Here is a 17,707-nt window from a genome sequence, read left to right as displayed (position 1 = left end):
TCATTCTCTATTTAACAGGGTGATGTAAGGTACATCTCCGTCTCATCCTCCAGCTTTTAAAGCTTTGATCAATACACGTCTGCCGGCATCCGCTTTATACTGTACTTTTGTGTGTTAATGTGCTAAGCCAAAGCCTGCTGTTCTTCCATGGGCTGTCATTGATATAAATAGACTTGCTTATGGCCCCCGCCACTCTAATCCTTACTGCCTAGAGACCAGGGTGGAAAAAAGTAGAGAAGAGAGAGGGGGAGATAAACAGGCAGAAAATTAAGATGCAAAACTGGAGTGGCAGTAATGTGTGTGTGCTGTTACAGGTGTGAGGCTGAGACGAGAGGAAGTGAAGTGAAAGAGAAGAAGACTCAAGTTAAATCATCCATGTCAAGTCTTTGAACTACCATAAAAGCACAAGAGGTCATAAGAGGCAAGAATGTTTAAAAAAAACAAACTCCATGAGTTTTTCTTTTTTCAATAAAGCCTCGTTAAAGTGCTATCAATAGACTCCAATTGAAAATAAACCAAAAAAAGTCGCTCTGTCTCTCCCACGTGGACTTATGTAAGTGGAACAGTATGTCTAACATGAATTAATGTTTCTGTTCTCTACATTTAAGCCCGACTTTTGCTGTAAGAGAAGTTGCATTCGACTTGGCTCACCTCCCACGTCGTTTTTAAAAAAAAATTTTTATCAGCAAACAGAACTAATGTGTGCACGTTTTATGTTTTTCACGACCAGAGTGCTCAGATGTTTGGAATTCTCAAAGGCAACATGATTAGTAGCACCTGATCGAGTTGCTTTAGTTAAATTATCTCGGACATGCGTCATTAATCATGTGGATGTGCTTCTCTTTTGAAGGTGAGTTGGCACTGAACTTGCAACAAAAAAAAAAGAAGAGAGAGGTTGTTTCAAAGTTTTTTCCGTTCCCCTCTGAAGTGATGCGTTGACCCTTGAGAAGTTTATACTGACAGAGCTATACAGTTCACTCAGTCTCTCAGATAGAGTGCATGCCATAGGGAGCAGGTCATGGAAAAGTCTCGAGTTTGACTAAGTGCACTCTCTCTTTTACCCTGTCTGTCAGTCCGTCTCTACCTCACTCACCACACACAAGTGAGTACATGTGCATGCTCGGATACACTCGAGACACATTGACCGATCTGCGCGCACACACATCACTGAATGCTGAGGTAATTTGTAACAGTAGAACAGCTCATAACTGTGGGTAAAAGAAACAAATGACACATGCGAGGATTTACACTACTTTAAAAGGCTATGTTGGGGGACTCGGTATATCATCAATACCATGCTTGAGATCTGAATGGGTTCGGTCTTGTTATTAACACGGGGATGTTGAGCTGTTGAGAGGGTTAGTGAGCACAAAAGTAGTCACACAGACATATCCGGTGGAGATTCACGTCTGTGATTTCAAATGTGATTTAAAGACATTTATGTAAATGTGAAGGTTAAACTTCCAGGTATGAAGTAGGCCATTAGTTGTGAAGTGACTGAACACGCTCCCTTAAAACATCTCAACCAAGGTTCAGACTTGTCCCGTTCATCGTTAACCTGCATCAATAATTAAAAAGGATCGTGTTTTGACTTGTTAACTGGATACATGAACTTTTAAAAATTCTGAAGTGGTTACAAATATCTATTTAAATTATAACTAAATGTGGCAGTTATCTGTTTCCTCCTCGCCTCTGTGGGGATTGTAGACCTTGAAGTTCAGCTGATAAAGTGCTTTAAGATACAATTTTGAGGCACTTTATGCTGCTTTAGTCTTCTCCTCAACCACAATTTGAAGGGAGATGTTGCGCTCTTTGTCCCACAACATTTACCTCACAGATACGGTTCCACGCTACTTTGCAGACTGACTCAAATTACTGTTTTGATGACTTGCAATTTGACTTGACAGAGAATAAATGACTTGAGGCTCGTCTCGTGCCTGGAGGTTAAAGTCTTGATCTGACTTAAGATATGTTGCCTCAAATGACTTTCAGTTTAGTTTAGTTTTTTTAAAACAGTTTTCAGTCGTTTGTTTTTTGTTCGATTACATTTATTTCACCGAATATCAATAATAATGCTCCAAATTCAACTTGTTATCATACTTTTTTGAGCAGGTTAGATAAACTGCCCAATAATATCATTATTAGGCACTAGGCAGGAACTAATACCTGGTCTTTTCTCTTAATAAAGACCAGACATCTCTTTTTCCATGTAGTACTTCTATTTCTATATGTATATATATTTTATTCTTTCTCACTCTTATGTCATATCATCTTTTACTACTTATATCTGTAAACTGTAACAAGTATTTCTGATTCTGAAAGCAGTGAAGAAATGACTTGAGTCAAAAGTCTGCTTCTTCTAGCACTCATATTTGCATGAAGAGTGCATGCATGGAGTTTGTTCCTCATTGTCTAACTCTCCCCCTTTGCACCTTCTACAAAGACTTAATGAGTGCAGACAGGTTATTTGATTATAACAACCGCAGTGACGACAGACATGTTAAATATAAACTGCTTTCAGTATCGCCTTGGTTCGGTTTTGCTCTGCATGCCTCGTCTGCGGTTTGCTGTCACCTTCTCGCGTGTGCATCTTGCACGAACAGCACCCCCTGTCGACGCGCGGATGTCACGACAGGTGAGAGGTGACAAGTTGAGAGGTCGTGTTAGCAGAACGGTAAGGCGGCTACACTTTTGCTGCAGTCATAGTCAGTCGCGTTTAATGCACTTAAATAAACCGAAGCTGTCGTGGGCTTGTCGTCGGCTCAACTGATATCTCTTGCGAGACGAGCAGCTCGCCGCACAGTAACAGGAGGAGTCAGCTTTGTGCGCTTGCAACGCTGCTGTTGATAAGCTTTGCTAGCTAGCCGTCGTTAGCAGGCTGCTAGCTGAGCTGCTATGTCGCAGTCAAGCGTTTGGACTCATCGGAGCTAACAGAGCTAGCTCGCCTAAGACAAACTTTACTCCTGGAGGAAAAACACGAAAGGTGGGTATGCTGTCATCCGACAGTATGTGGTCGATTATTCGACAGCAGTAAGTAATTAATGGTGCCCACGATAACGGCGGCTAACACAAGCTAGTGTCTGTTTCATGTGAGATTTGGCTTGCAAAGTTGGCATGCACGTTGTTGTTGTAACTGCACCTGCAGCCGAGGACCGCACTGACAGCAGGTAACCTTGTGGTCTCAAGTGGACATTATGGTTTAAATGACAGCAGGTTTTCTTATTATTGATGGTGAGTTAATGTCTGAAAGGCTACGCTGATATTCTCTGTTCTTATCTTTTATGCTGGTTAAAAGTGGGTGGCCACAAGCTAATCCTATCATAGCAGTAGCTTTTATATCAGCCAGTCAGTTTGCCTCAGTATTATGCCACCACTGTTTATCTGTATGGTTGTCACTTATTTGCATGTAAGACAAGGGTTAAGTAATTATTTACCAAGACGGACAGAACATGGAAAATCTCGTTAAAAGCCTGATGACTCAAAGTTAAACGATGATGAACCCATGTTGTCTTTCTGGTTAAAGTCCTTGCTCTGTCTTTACCCCACAGGGGAGTTATGGAAAATGTGTGCACGTCAATTAATGGCACATTAGCTGCTTATTTTATTGGGCTTGATTAGATTGCACAAACGATGCATGGTTGAGCCCTTGTTTCCCCCATGCAAGTTCATTTAATCACATAAACCACCCAGAGTTATTGCATTAATCGATATAGTGCCTTGGGAAGATGCATAACACCCACTGACATGCACTTTGCTCCCAAGCTCGTTACTCATCCATAGGCTGCATATTATGAAGCTGCTACTGTTAATAAAACCCCCAACCAGTTCAGACACATGTACATGTACTAGAGACTATCAGAAGTAAGTCTTATAATCAAAATGACTTCCTCATTCAATGCAATCTCTTGTTTGCACTGGGATTACTGTTAGAGTTCAAGGTTGCAGAAGCTATATTGCAGTCGTTTCCCCATCTGTGTGCAGTTTGTATGCATGCACAACACATGAGACCTGCAACGATTCTTCAATTATTCCGTTAGTTGATTGAAGTGAAATTAATTGCCAACTATTTTGATAATCGGTTAATAATTTCAGTCATTTTTCAATCAGAAATGCCGAACATTTTGCATTCCTTTGTCCTGTCATGGTATCAGATGAAGAGTCTTTGGGTTTTGGACTGTTGGTTGGACAAAAGCAGCAATTTGAAGATGTGGGCATGAGGGCAACATCAGTGGTTGTTTGAATAATCAGGAGATGAATCAATAATAATAATTTTTTTTAGTGGCAGCCTTACAACACATGTGACCCCTATTACCTACCTGTGGTGCTGCTTGAACATGGTTGGACCCCTAAGAACATTGTAAGGGAATAGTTTTGTTCCAGTCTGGCCCGGCCTGTCAGGTACCAGCCCATTCTGGTTGGGTCAGGTACAGTATTAATGCTCTACTCCCTACTGCTTGTTGCAGATTCATTAATTATGTAGTTGTCAAGCCATTAAACAGTCATCAGTTGTTTTTCCATGCCTCTAATATTTAATTTTCTGCTATTTCGCCTCCAAAATTTCGGTGAAGCTTTGTAAGTAGCGAAGGACTTGTTTCACAAATATTGTGTCTAAGTTCGCAAGGTCATGAAATCAAATCAAATTAAACTAAATTGTGATGGTGACTATGTTTTTGGTTATCATTAGCGAATTAGAGAGTGAGGAGGAGGAGGTTTATTCTCTCCAAGTGAGAGGCCAGGTTGTAAAACAGAGCCGCACTTAAAATGTATCTGCAATTAATTTTACAGCATTATGTATTTCATTCTTCCTCCTCCTGTCTCTCCCACTCTGTCTGTCTCTTAACACACATACACACCACTTAAGCTCTTTGTTTAGCCCAGACATGCTTGACCTCCTCACTCTGCTTTGCTCTGTTGGGATGTCTGGTCTTGTCTTAAAGTCAGGAATGCAAAACAATTGCCAGAGAATTCAGACTCAGACTATGAGGAGTATGCTGTGCATTGCGTGTGGTGGCGTGTTTGGGGAAGTGCTTTCATAATCATTACTATGGTGATTAAATAAATGTTGAACCAACCCAAATGGACGGGGCTACATCAGACTCACAAGTGGTTCCTGCTTTGAAGTATGGGAACAAAAGTGTTTCCGTGGATGCCTTATATAAACAGTGTTCTGTCCCAGGCGTGCACGCCAAGCGGAAGAACAACATGTTTATTTAACACTTTAATGTCCATAATTCCATTCACTTATCACATCTCTGGCTCCAGGTGCCTTTTTTGCTGTATGTATGAATAGGCGCGTCTGATTGTTCCAGCAGCCACCCAAGGGTGTGTTTTTGTTTTCGTGGGGACGCAGCCTAATTGTGGCAATTGTGCTGAGCAAGCCTGTTTTTCTCACCTCTCTCATGCCTCACATTTTCCGTCGTTATAACCAGTAACCCTTAAACCCTTATTGCCAGCATAATCATGCACGCAAACACACTTTGCTTCTTTTAAGTGCACCTTCAGCCACTTTGGCCGCTGCCGTGAGACTTTTGCTGTGTCACGGTGCCACAGAGGGTGTCAACGAGGTGGGGGATGATGGGAGTGTTGGGGCAGGTAGTGTGTGAACTGAAGGCTTGTGCAATCACAACAGTAATTGAGGTGGAAAGGTGAGAACCGCAGTTCATACAGGAGTGGAAAACACGTGCTTGATGAAATTCTCCGTGTAGCATCAGCTCAGACGCCCTGCGTCAGGGTGCAATCAAATCAAGACTCACCGTACTTCCCCTTGTAACCTTTTTCTCGTGGGACCTGCTTGTAATTTACTTCCTCCAGGGCTAAGCTTAAGATCAGTGAATCTTGATATTTAAAAACCTTGCATTTTGAGGTTTTCTGAACATGCATGTTGTTTCTCAGCAGTGAGCTCCTTCTTATCTAGTCACACAAACTAGATCCAGATGCAACTTAAATAAATATATATTTGAACTGTTTTTCAAAGTGTAAAATACAGTATATCATGTGTCTCAGCATGTAAAGATGCAGCACATAAACATTTGACATTTAAATGATGTGGTTCTCTTGGATGCTATGTAGAGAATGTTTTTCATCCACTTGCACTAGAATGTAAAGTTTTGGTTTGACTACATGGAAATAAATGTATCTATTTGGGCACTTAAGTTGAACTATATATATTTATATTTATAGCTTGGTAGCTATTTGAATATTTTTTTTAAACAATTGGGAAGTTGTCAACTATTAAATTAATTGCCATCTATTTTAATAATCGATTAGTTGGTTTCAAGATTTTCTGATTCCAGCTTCTGAAATGTCAATATTTTCTGGTATTTTTAGCCATCCGTGACAGTAAGCTGAACATCTTCGGGTTGTGGACAAAACAGCAGCCCTAGACCTTTGCACGCAACAGGTGTATTACATCATTCTAGTGACCTATTCTCAGGTTTGTTGGAGCCATACTAGGACTTGCATGAGGTCACCAAAGTCCTAATAAGGTGCCACAAAATGAACATGATGGAGGGAGTTTCCAGTCGAGCACACAGTTCTGAGAAGACGTCTAATCAGGCAAAATAAATGAAAACTGGTATGAAATTTACCATTTCACCTTATTTTAGTCATTGTCATATTGTGAGGAAGATATGTATATGGGACCATAGGAAGTTAATTACCAATTGACGTTTTAATCGCATGCTCAACTCCTGTTGACCAAAAGGTTTGCATGTTGACATAGCCAGACTACACTGGTGAAATTGAACTTTGCCAATTCTGTCCTGGAGATCTGTGCATGTGCTGTCTTTATATCTTTGGGTATCAATCTAGGAAGTGAAAAACACCTGTGTGGGTGTACCATATGTGGGGATTTTATAAAGGGAAATGTTCCACAGGTGTAACCTTACCACTGAAAGCTGAAGTGGTCACCGCTGATGTCATTGAAATGAGAAGGGATTCCCATTGGCATGTCCGGATGAGCCCTTTAAACTTATCAGATATGTCATGGACAATTGAAGGTCCCGTTACTTGGTTTTGAATTTCAGAAGGATTGCAGGCTCAGGTCCCTTCACTCAGGCATTTAATGACTGTGTGGTATTTCTGCTATGTTACGGACATCCTTAACCAGCATTCCGTCCACTTAAAATAATTTCCATTTCCACGTATCCAGATCATTAATATGTGTGATGTTTATACGTGTGTGCTTTCATTTCAAAGTCACTGCGTCATCAGCTCTTTTCAAAATTGCCTTGTAATACTTCCATCACTGTAAATGATAGAGGCTTGTAATGAATCATAAAACTAAGGCTAATTATCAAACCAAGGTTGTAGTGAATTCATTCATGTCTTTCTTAATCAAAGGATTATATGGTTAAATATTAACACTTCATTAGTCTTATCATGTAATGTAGTTTCACTCCTAATATCAGGGGTGATGGAACTCAAAGGTAACTATCATAGCTTCAGCTTTAGTGGATGTAGCTGGGGCATTTTACTCATTTTACTACCAATTTCTTTATTTTAAGAACATCATAAAATGTTAATGCCTCTGTACAGACTTTAAATTCAGTGAAATACTTTTGTAGCCACAGCCACACTTGATTTAGTGACCATGCACCCACAATTTGTTAGCTACAGTCAGAAAGGTTCCCCTATTTACATTCCACACTAGGAATGTCTGCCCTGGATTTTCCACTGTTTGTGGGAAAATATGTCAGAGGAACAACAGAACAGCAGTCTTTGCTATTGATGAGACTGTCGATAATCCTGTTTGTTTCATGTTACTGAGACGCTCCACTTCAGCTCGTTTCCATAGTGGAAATCCAAGTCAGGAATAAATTCCATAAACATCATCATATTTTATACCCTTTCATAGTACAACTCACGCTTTGACTGCTCCAAGACCACTTTATTTATTTATGTATGATTTATATTCCACCTAATCTAATCTAATCTGTGTTGTTCATCTGTCCACAGATGGCTGTCTCGGTGCGGGGCCTGTACTTTGTTGTCACCCTATTTTTGGGTAGTTTCTTTGGAAGTGTCTTCATGCTGGGTCCAGTCCTTCCCCTCATGCTGCTGTCTCCCGCGTGGTACCGCTGGATCACCGATCGAATTGTGGCTACCTGGCTCACCCTGCCTGTGGTGTGTACACCAGCTTAGCATTTACTTAGCCTACTTCTGAGCGTGCCAGATGGTCTTAGGTTAGCTGTGTTTGACGCAGTCACGAAAACCTGCGTCATCTCAGCCTATTTTATGTCTCCCTATTAAATAAGATTTTATTTTTGTCAGAAGTAAACTTAATTTACTCGGATTACCCATGAGAAAAATTATGCAAATCTTGTTTACAGTGACCACATGGATTGACAGCATTATTAATTTATTTTCCTCTCACTCTTGCCTCTCTCTTAAATTTATCTTTCCACCTTTTCTCTTCCCAGTCCCTCCTCTCTCCCTCTACATCCTTTTTAAATGATCATTCTTGTCTCCCCTTGATCATCCACCTCTCCATTTTGCTCTGTCTCTCGCTGCCTCTTTCCATTCTTCCCTCTGTCACTTCTTCATCCTCCCTGCATCCCGGCGTCTCTCCCCTCTGTAGTCCTTGCTGGAGCTGGTATTCGGGGTGAAGGTGGTGATAACAGGTGATGGCTTCATTCCGGGGGAACGGAGTGTGATAATCATGAACCACCGTACACGTCTGGACTGGATGTTCCTGTGGTGTTGTCTGCTCAGGTACAGCTATCTTCGTCTGGAGAAGATCTGCCTCAAGGCTGGCCTAAAGGCTGTGCCCGGCTTTGGTGGGTATACAGTGGATGCATTTTCCTTTCCTGTACGCACACACACACACACACACACACACACAGACCTCTGCATACCATAATATAATATATATTTTACAAAGCATTACATAATTGCAAAGCAGCTTACTTTTAAAAGAGGTAAAATAGTTTACATTTCCAGAGGCAGAGCATTGGTACTCTGATGGAAAAAGGCCCAATGTCTGATGCTTTTTCTTGGAAACATAGGCTCTAGAAAAGTGTTCAGACCAGTATTGCGTGTATGCTGTGGCAGTGCCTGCAGCCAAAAATTTAAATAGAATCAACTTTCTGAGAAACGCAACCTGTTCTCATGCTGCAGCTGCCAGTCATATAAGCCAGTGATCAGACTGGCTGGTCAACAGTAGTGTTGTTCACTACCGATATTGCCTACTTGTAAACCTTTTCTTAAAAGCACCGGTTGACATGACACTTTTTGTCATTGTTGGGAGTGAAACAGATGCTGTCATATCGGCGAAAAAAGAGACATGCACAAAGATTCAGAGGTCTGCCAATTTGCTCTGAGTTGCTATTATGTTGCTTGGTGCCTCGAACAATATTGTGCTGCCAGGAGACTGCACCGGTAGGGAAAGAGAAATACTCTGCAAACTTGCTGCAGAAGGAGAAAGCCTCTCTAGAAGAGTTGTTGCTCTCAAGCTGGCAGTTGGAAACCGGCCACTGTCCAGGTGGAGTTTGCAGACCAAATGATGATACTTTCCTAGTTGTGTCCTCCTGGGCTAGTTGCTACAATACCCGAGTTGGTCTGAATAAAACCTTAAAAATTAGTTGAGCATGAGTAAACATGATATTGTATGTTATTTCAAGGCTGGGCAATGCAGGTGGCCTGCTTCGTCTTCATTCAGCGTCGTTGGGTGGAGGACAAGAGGCACATGGAGAACATGCTGGACTACTTCTGTGACATCAGAGAGCCACTGCAGCTGCTCCTGTTCCCAGAGGGCACAGACCTCACTGGTGAGAAGTAAATAATGCAACATCTCCATCCATTCATGGGACAAATTGCCTACGTATCATTTGTTAATCTCAGAATTTGTTACCCACCAACCAGTCTCCACAGCTCAGTGTGGCACCTGTCTTACACTTTCTCACTGACACTGTTATACAAACACAATTTCCAAGTGATAAGGCATAGCCAGATCCCTTGACGCACACTCTACACAGCCATTTCTACAAGAATGCTCTGATGTTTCAATCCAAGCAACAGCGACACCAGTGTCTAAAGCCCTCAGATCACCATTAAGCCAATCAAAGTCCCGAGTAACTTTACTGGGGGAAGCTTAACCTCTCTTTGCATACCATGATGTCATGGGAGGCCCAGTAAAGTTGCGTCATAATTAGTTAGCAGATTTAGAGCTTTAAAGATTGTTACACTTTTGGTGTTGTGTTTTGTGCCCCTGGATGTGAACATACGTCTGCGTTTAAGCCTCTTAAACCTCCAGGCTTAATTTGGCACAAAAACAAGGGGATGTATATGGTGTGTGCTGAAGTTGTCCTGTACTTTACTCTCCTAATACCTCTTCTAGAGTTGACATACAGACCTCCATTCACAGGATCAGGTTCAGGGTGCGCTTAAGCCCCTCTACAATTTTCCATGACCCCTTTTGAAGCTTACAGAGCCTGTGTGAATTGAATGAAAGATTGTATAAGAATTACAGCAGAGGCCTGATCAACAAAGGTCTGTCTATAGTCTCTTTGTCCTACAAGCCAGCCTCAGTTACTCGTTGCATAATATGACTAATGAGTCATGGTATAGTTTACACGTTCCCGCAACAAGTTCCTGAGGAATGTTTGCTTAATAAACAGTCATCTTTCCTGTGTTTACGTCCCTGTGGTTTTTATAAATGTCTAAGCATTTGTCACTGGATGTATTTCATGAGTGTGGTCATATGTCGTGACCAATATTGTTATTGTATAACTTCTATTTTTGTAATGGTATACAGAAATCTTTTTCCAATTGTATCTCTTGTCAATGAAGTTTTACTTTTTCTGAAGGAGGATACGAGGATATTATATGCAATGACAGTTCTTGCACAGTTTATGTACATTTAGCGATATTTTCTTTTCACAACATAAATTAGATGGTAAAGCTACTCTTCAGATCAGTAGCTGTTGAGTAAAAAGTCTACATTTTTTTTCTATATTAATATATATTATTTATATTTAGTCTTTGGGAAACACATTTTGCACTATTTTCTGACACCAAAACAATCGAGAAAGTAACAGTCAACTGGTTAACTGAAGATAAAAATAATCATTAATTGCAGCCCTCACCGTTAAAATAACACGATCAGTCTTATCTTGTTTTCAGTTGTGCCTTTAGAATAATTAAACGTACATTGGTCTCTCTCCTTACCTGCAACTAAAAATGTATATACGCATCCCTGATTACTCCCAAATCAAAATGGTTACCACATGCAACATACGCGTATGTAATGTAATTTACAAGTTAACCCGACGTTATGCGGTGATTGTAGATGCCAGAAGTTTATCATGTGCCTGTGTCTCCTGCAGAAAATACCAGAGCAAGGAGTGATGTGTTTGCCGTCCAGAACAGCCTGCCAAAATTTGAGTATGTGCTGCATCCCCGCACCACTGGATTCACCTTCATTGTGGACAGACTACGAAAAGGTAGTGTTGTGATCCACTTCAGCCGTTTTTCTGAAAACACGTCTACATCGTCAAATGTTAATCTTAGTTTGCAGACATGTGCTGTGTGTGTTTGTTTGACCGCAAAGACAATAAGTAGGACTCAAAGTCTGTCATCATGATGGAAATATTTTATCAGCAGAACCAGGGGGAAATGACATGCTATCATGATGATTGTAGCTAATCCACTGAGGCTGTCTGTAGAGGAGGGATGATACCTGTTATTTATCAGAGTCGCAGACCTTTGCTTCATCCTCCTGCCAGCCATTACAACACCCCTGGGATTCTCATGTTTCCCTATGAGCTAATTCTGGCAGCCCTCCAGGGTTCTTAAATACCACCTCTGGCCCTGTTGTCGCATCCCCCACCCACCCTGGATGCTGAGCATGGCACTAACTCTCCAAGCAGGTGTTGTGAATCAATGTGATGTCATCAGACTTAGCTAATTCTCCTCTCCCTCTCTCTGCACCGCTGACTGACATGCTGTGCATGTTGTTCTTTGTCCAAGTCCACTGTGCCCCTCTCAGCTCTATTTTTACCATGGTGGAGCCGAGCTGTACAGGAGCAGGCGCTGGCAGGTGTCATCCTGTCCACTTGATATTTAATTCAGCTCTGTCTGTGCGTTATAAGGACACTGCAGATCAGTGATGATGGTGTGAAGCTTGTGGTAGTTTTGATGGCAGGGAGGGGATGAAACTTTAAGATCCTGGATAATTAGAGGCACATGTGTAATAGAGCTTGGAGCAGGGGTTTTGTAGGGTGTATAACACAGTTCCAATAACAAGTCCGGATGTGGAAAAGGGATCATATTAAATCTCCCTGCAGTATCATGCCGTCATGTCTGAAACTACATAGTTTACAGAAAGTAAATAGTCCAGTTTAACGTCTTGTTCTCGTTATATTAGACTATTAAATTAGCACGTTTTTGTCCTTTGGTAATTTGTTTAAAAGTATGTTCCTTTTCCTAGGAGACAACCTGGATGCCGTCCATGATATTACAGTGGCATACCCCAAAAACATCCCTCAGACAGAACGCCACCTCATCCTTGGCCTTTTCCCTCGTGAGATCCACTTCCACGTCCACCGCTATCCAGTGGCTTCACTTCCTGCCTCTTCCTCCGACCTGGAGTCCTGGTGTCGAGAGCGCTGGGCTGAGAAGGAGATCCGTCTGCGGGACTTCTACTCAGCCCAGCCCCGGGGCTTTGATAGGGAAGGTGTCGCTCGCGTGCCACCTTGTAAGACGGAGCTGCGAGTGGCTCTCATCAAAGCAGCCTCACTGCTCTACTGGACCAGCTTCATTGCTCTGTGCTTCACCGGCCTGTGGCTGTGGGCTCCATTCAGGCTCTACTTCCTGGTCGTGGTTGGAGTGTTTGTGGCCCAGCAGAAGTTTATTGGAGGGCTGGAGCTGCTGGAGTTGTCTTGCCATCGATACTGGAAGTCCATGGCTGCTGACGTGGGTGAGAAGAGTAAGGTGCTGGATGGGAAGATGCAGTGAGGATGGAGGACAGGGTTGACTGGACAATGACATGTGTTCAGCAAGGACACTGAGGACTCAGTTGTCCTGAGGAGGGCTAGAGGGTCCTTTTGAGGAACCCGGTGCTTGATGCCTTAGAAAGGGAGTAATGAGTTAACCTCCTGACGGTATGCATGGCTTCAGTAGAAAGAGCTTATCTTTCTGTTGAAGAAGAAAAAGAGGAATGTTATGTACATTTATCTGTGTTGGATTCAAGGAATTCAGCACACATAATGTCTCACTTGTATGTCTCTACCTGTATAATCACTGTTATTTAGCCTGCTGTCCATACATTTTAGCCATTTATGTTATTAGGGCTTATTTTTGTTGTTTGTTAAGAACCTCATTGTGTCATGAACCAATGCTGTTTAGTGTTTGTTACGCAGTTGCCATGTCTTTGAAACTGGTATGTGTTGCCCTTGTTTTATATCGGTGTCATAAGTTATGGAGCAGAGCCATAGTACAGACCAGCTGTACATATGATGACTTGACTCTAACCAATATTCAAATCAGCACTGTAGTTAGCTGGATTAGACTGATGGGACTAGTTAAATTAATCAGTTCCATTAGAAGTCTCTAGTCTAGCAAGGAAAGAAAAGGATTGATGTAATTCACAGAGAATTATTAAGGAATATACAGGTATATATGTGTACCATTGTTTACCTTTTATTGGGTATAATTACCCTTTTATACAAATTGGGGAATGAACCTTTCCCAGTTAGTCCGTAGAGATAACTTCTGTGACAATGTTTATTACTGTATAGGTCTGTAAACATAAAATATGTTATTCAGCTTGTTTCCATAAAAGCCAAAGGTGTGAAAAACAGATGTGATTTTAAAAAACAACCAAACAGAATGTAGTCTGTCTTTGTCAGGAAAGGGTATTACCACAGCCACGCTGAGGTAACACTTGTGGTCATCGACTCATCGAGATCAAAGATCTTAAGTGTTGATAAGTGTCGAAGCAGATGAGCTTTGTGCCCTTTCTGGGAGTGAAGGGATGCCTTGTAGAGGCAGGATGTGGGTGGTGCTGGGGTGGAAGAATGTCCTGTTGGGACAACATTACCCCTCGATGTGCTGGGTGGCACAGAGGACCAGACTTGGAGTGGAAAACTGGCCCTGAACTCAACCTAATCCAAAAAAGCCCTGTAATGCCCACCTCTGCCTGTGTCCCTCTCTAGAGGACTGGCATTGATGCGCCTGCTAAACTCAATTAGCAAATGACAGCTGAGAAAGCGACTCCAATTGTGCCAAAAAAGGACAGAAATTGAAACAAGATTGGAGTGGCGCTTCAGCCACACTTTTAGCCACTGACTAAGCTTGCCACTCAAAACCATTCAAACCCTGTGAATTCTGTGAGTCAGGAAACATTTGTGTCAGACAGTCTATAGCAGTTAATGTAACACTGTGCAATGTACGATCTAGCTGACTTCAGCCCTGTTTTGTTCGACAGATGTCTTCAACCACACTTTAGAAACTTGACTGAGACCTCTTTATTTGTTTATATGAATCTGAAGCTCCTGTAGTTAAAAGTGTAAATGGGGCTGTTTCCAGTCACTGTGATCTAGCTGAGTAACCAGTTTTATCATCAGCATGTAGTAATTTACCAAACATGGTACAATATCAGTTTCCTCAAAACCTGAACCAGCTAGAATCTCCATGTTATACTCTGTCACCTGTGCTGTTTTTTGTTGCCCATTTTACAATCACTTTTTGATGCTGGACCTCTTTAACGTCACTGTCCTCAGGTAAATGCAGTGGACACTGTCCGAGTCAGGCTCTTAAAGGAGGAAATATATATCTAAATAAATATACTCTATCAACTCATTCACGTTTCCAGTCATTGTTCTCTTGAATCTTGGGGACTAACTGCTGATATTACTTGTAAAGTCACTGGATTTATTAAAGAAATTATGTAATACAGGGTTCATACAAAGTCTTGAAAATTTTGAAAATGCTTACTTTTAACCCCAATGTTTTCAAGGTTAGGAATATGTTTGAATTTTAATATACTCCTTGAAAAACACTTATTTTCAGCATACAACTACACAATTCACTCACTTCACTCATGTAAACCAAAAATCTTTAAATATTTTAAATGAAACAATCCTGTAGTCGTACTTTGTTGTCTCCTGGCATCTCACACCAGGCTCGGAGGAAACCTGATTGGTTGACTGACATGGAGGGCCAATAATGATAAGGGGATGTTTTTCTCTTGTCTGGTGGAAACCCGGCATCATGAGGACAATCATTTCCTCTGAGAATGTGCAAGCAACCTCTAATATATACACTTTACTTATAGTAATTTCGAAGTGATGATAAAATCTGGAAACTTTTGGTGAAGGTACCTTGAAAGTGCTTGAATTTAACAAATGGCTCCATGCAGCTTGTCGAGTGTAAGTCACCAGAAGCCCATGTTTTAAGACAAGCTTGCTTTGAGGGTACAGAAATGTTGACTATTTTGGTGAACGTATCCTTTAAAAAGCTGCAGAAACACTGATTATAACATCAGATTAAAATGTAAGACGGCGCTGACATGTTGTGACGATATTGCATCACGTAGGAGTTGTAACAGTAGGTTTTCTTTTGTGCATTCGTCATGCTCCTCTGACATTTTTAGTTGCTGCAGAACAACTGTCTCTGCAGTCCTTGAATCCAGAATTTACTATAACCCATCATCACCACACTGCAGTGAATGAGTCAACAGGACCTTAAATGCTCATGTTGCACAACACCAGGGCCTCAGTTTGCCTTGTCTGTTTTTGCACACACACATACACATATTCCGGTCTACCATAGTCAACCAAAAAGGTCAGGAGCTTTGAAGGTGAAGAGCAGTCGCCATAGTAACTAATGTTGACTCCCCTGTCTCCTAGCAACGGGATGTGGAGTGATGTCAATGGAAAGCATGCTATTTTCTCCCGCTGACAGAATGATGTCACTCCTTTGTGTGTGTGTGTGTGTGTGTGTGTGAAGGGAGAAGTTTATTTCTATATCCTATATCTCCGCTCTCCCAAGAGGATAGAGTGAGGGGGTGTGATGCTGACATCCCGTGGAATCAAGAGACAGACAAAAGGCGAGGATAAACTAAAATAGCTGTCTGGGGACGATGAATCATGGGCCAATTAAGGGTGCAATTATACTCCTGGTTCCTTTTTTGTCTTCCCAAATTATCATCTGCGTCTGAATATAACTTCAGATTTGCTCTGATAGGTTTGACCGTGGGTGGAAAGGAGATGGATGATGCACATAGACATCATCCTATACTTCACTAGCGCGCCCGTTTTCCTGTCATCAAATTTGGCCCTAAAAGACTAGGGTAGTAGAGTGGATGTATAGGATCCCTTAAACACTAATGAGAACTTGAGGTTTATGGGTCATAGTTTATTTATTGGGATCCACATTATGTGTGTGCTTAAGTGCAGCCAGCCTTCATCGACTCCAAATTAAAACCATACATTAACATTAAAGGTTAAAAATGAACTACATCGACGTCATATGACTTCAACGTCACCACCACTAAGCTTCTACACTATACTGTACACAGCTAAACTCCGTCTGTTGGCATATTTTATATCCTTTTTTAGGCATTTAACCGTAAATCCATTCAAAAAACCTGTTGACTTCAAGACAAGGGAACAGGAAGTGCAAAAATGCTACTTATTTCCAGGTTTCAGGACTCATTCCTGTGGCACTCTATATCCGCAGAGTGAATGGGGTTTTTTTTAGCTGCTAGATGAGGGGTATTCAGTTGGTTTCAATATGCAACCTCAAAGCTAGATGCCACTGAATCCTACATACTGGACCTTTAAACACATTTGAAGAAAAAATTGACGTGCCATATTGCCCACTTTGGGCAGCCCTTCTTTAGGGAATCTTAATGTCCCTAGTCCTGCTCAAGAGCACTGTGAAAGTTAAAGGTAGTAGAAAAATGGCTCTCTCACGTCAAGACTGTGTCAGACCTAGATTTGTGCCACGTCTATCCAATTACATGTGGACTAATAGGATCAACAAGGCAATGTAATTATCCTTATCGGCCCGATGGCTTTTTCAATAGAGACAGCAGATAATCCTAAGGTTAAGCAGGGACAAAGTCAGACTACTATGAATTATAAAGCAGGCCAGTGAGCTCTGTGGAGATGGAGGAGCCTCCTTTTTGCTTCGAGTCATGTCCGGCATTTAAATGGCTCTAGATATGGTCATAAAAGCATCAATCTTCCGTATCCATTAATGCTCTAAATCCCTGGAAAAGAAAAGCAACTGCAACGGACACAAAAATAGCCCTGACCAGAACAGTTTGTCTGTTCAACAATCTTTAATTAATATTTGTGTGAGCTAAGTTTAGTACTGCGTGTTGGTCGCCTCCAGGAGCGACTGCAGAAACGCAGATCTGTTGTTGATTCCACCACTGTGACACAGACACACTCACAAAGAAGCCTTCCAACAGGATCAGGGCTATAAATAACTCAGCACTGCAATATTAGTGGGTGGATTAGGAGTGAATCGTCACTGCCTATTTATAAACCCTAATGCAGTCAAAACCTCTTCATCATGGGTGATTCACATTGAATCCTGAATAAATCGGATCAAAATGGACTTTATAGTTCTGATGTGGTATATATTTGTCATGAATGTTTGCCTTTTCCTAAACAACTCATTCAGTATTTGCCTGTATTTGGACAGTTATTTAACCGCAGTAGACTTAATTCATGTTTCTGCCTCAGAGTAGTATCAC

General features: G+C 41.5%; 1 protein-coding gene across 2 annotated transcripts; it reads left to right on the top strand.

Moving 5' to 3' along the window:
* The first annotated feature begins 2,614 nt into the window (after nucleotides 1-2,614).
* On the top strand, nucleotides 2,615-14,799 carry lclat1 (lysocardiolipin acyltransferase 1). Of its 2 annotated transcripts, XM_073483482.1 has the most exons (6): nucleotides 2,615-2,983; nucleotides 7,957-8,124; nucleotides 8,579-8,777; nucleotides 9,621-9,767; nucleotides 11,325-11,441; nucleotides 12,428-14,799. In XM_073483482.1, exons 2-6 carry the CDS (start codon nucleotides 7,957-7,959, stop codon nucleotides 12,952-12,954), a joined length of 1,158 nt encoding a protein of 385 aa, XP_073339583.1. In that variant the 5' UTR covers nucleotides 2,615-2,983; the 3' UTR covers nucleotides 12,955-14,799. The 2 variants fall into 2 exon arrangements, with proteins under 2 accessions (XP_073339583.1, XP_073339584.1); XM_073483483.1 differs by lacking the exon at nucleotides 2,615-2,983 and having other exon boundaries at nucleotides 8,421-8,777.
* The last annotated feature ends 2,908 nt before the right edge of the window (nucleotides 14,800-17,707 follow it).

This window comes from Pagrus major, chromosome 16 (assembly GCF_040436345.1).
Source record: "Pagrus major chromosome 16, Pma_NU_1.0".
Taxonomy (NCBI): Eukaryota; Metazoa; Chordata; class Actinopteri; order Spariformes; family Sparidae; genus Pagrus; species Pagrus major.
This window is presented reverse-complemented; position numbering and strand designations above follow the sequence as displayed.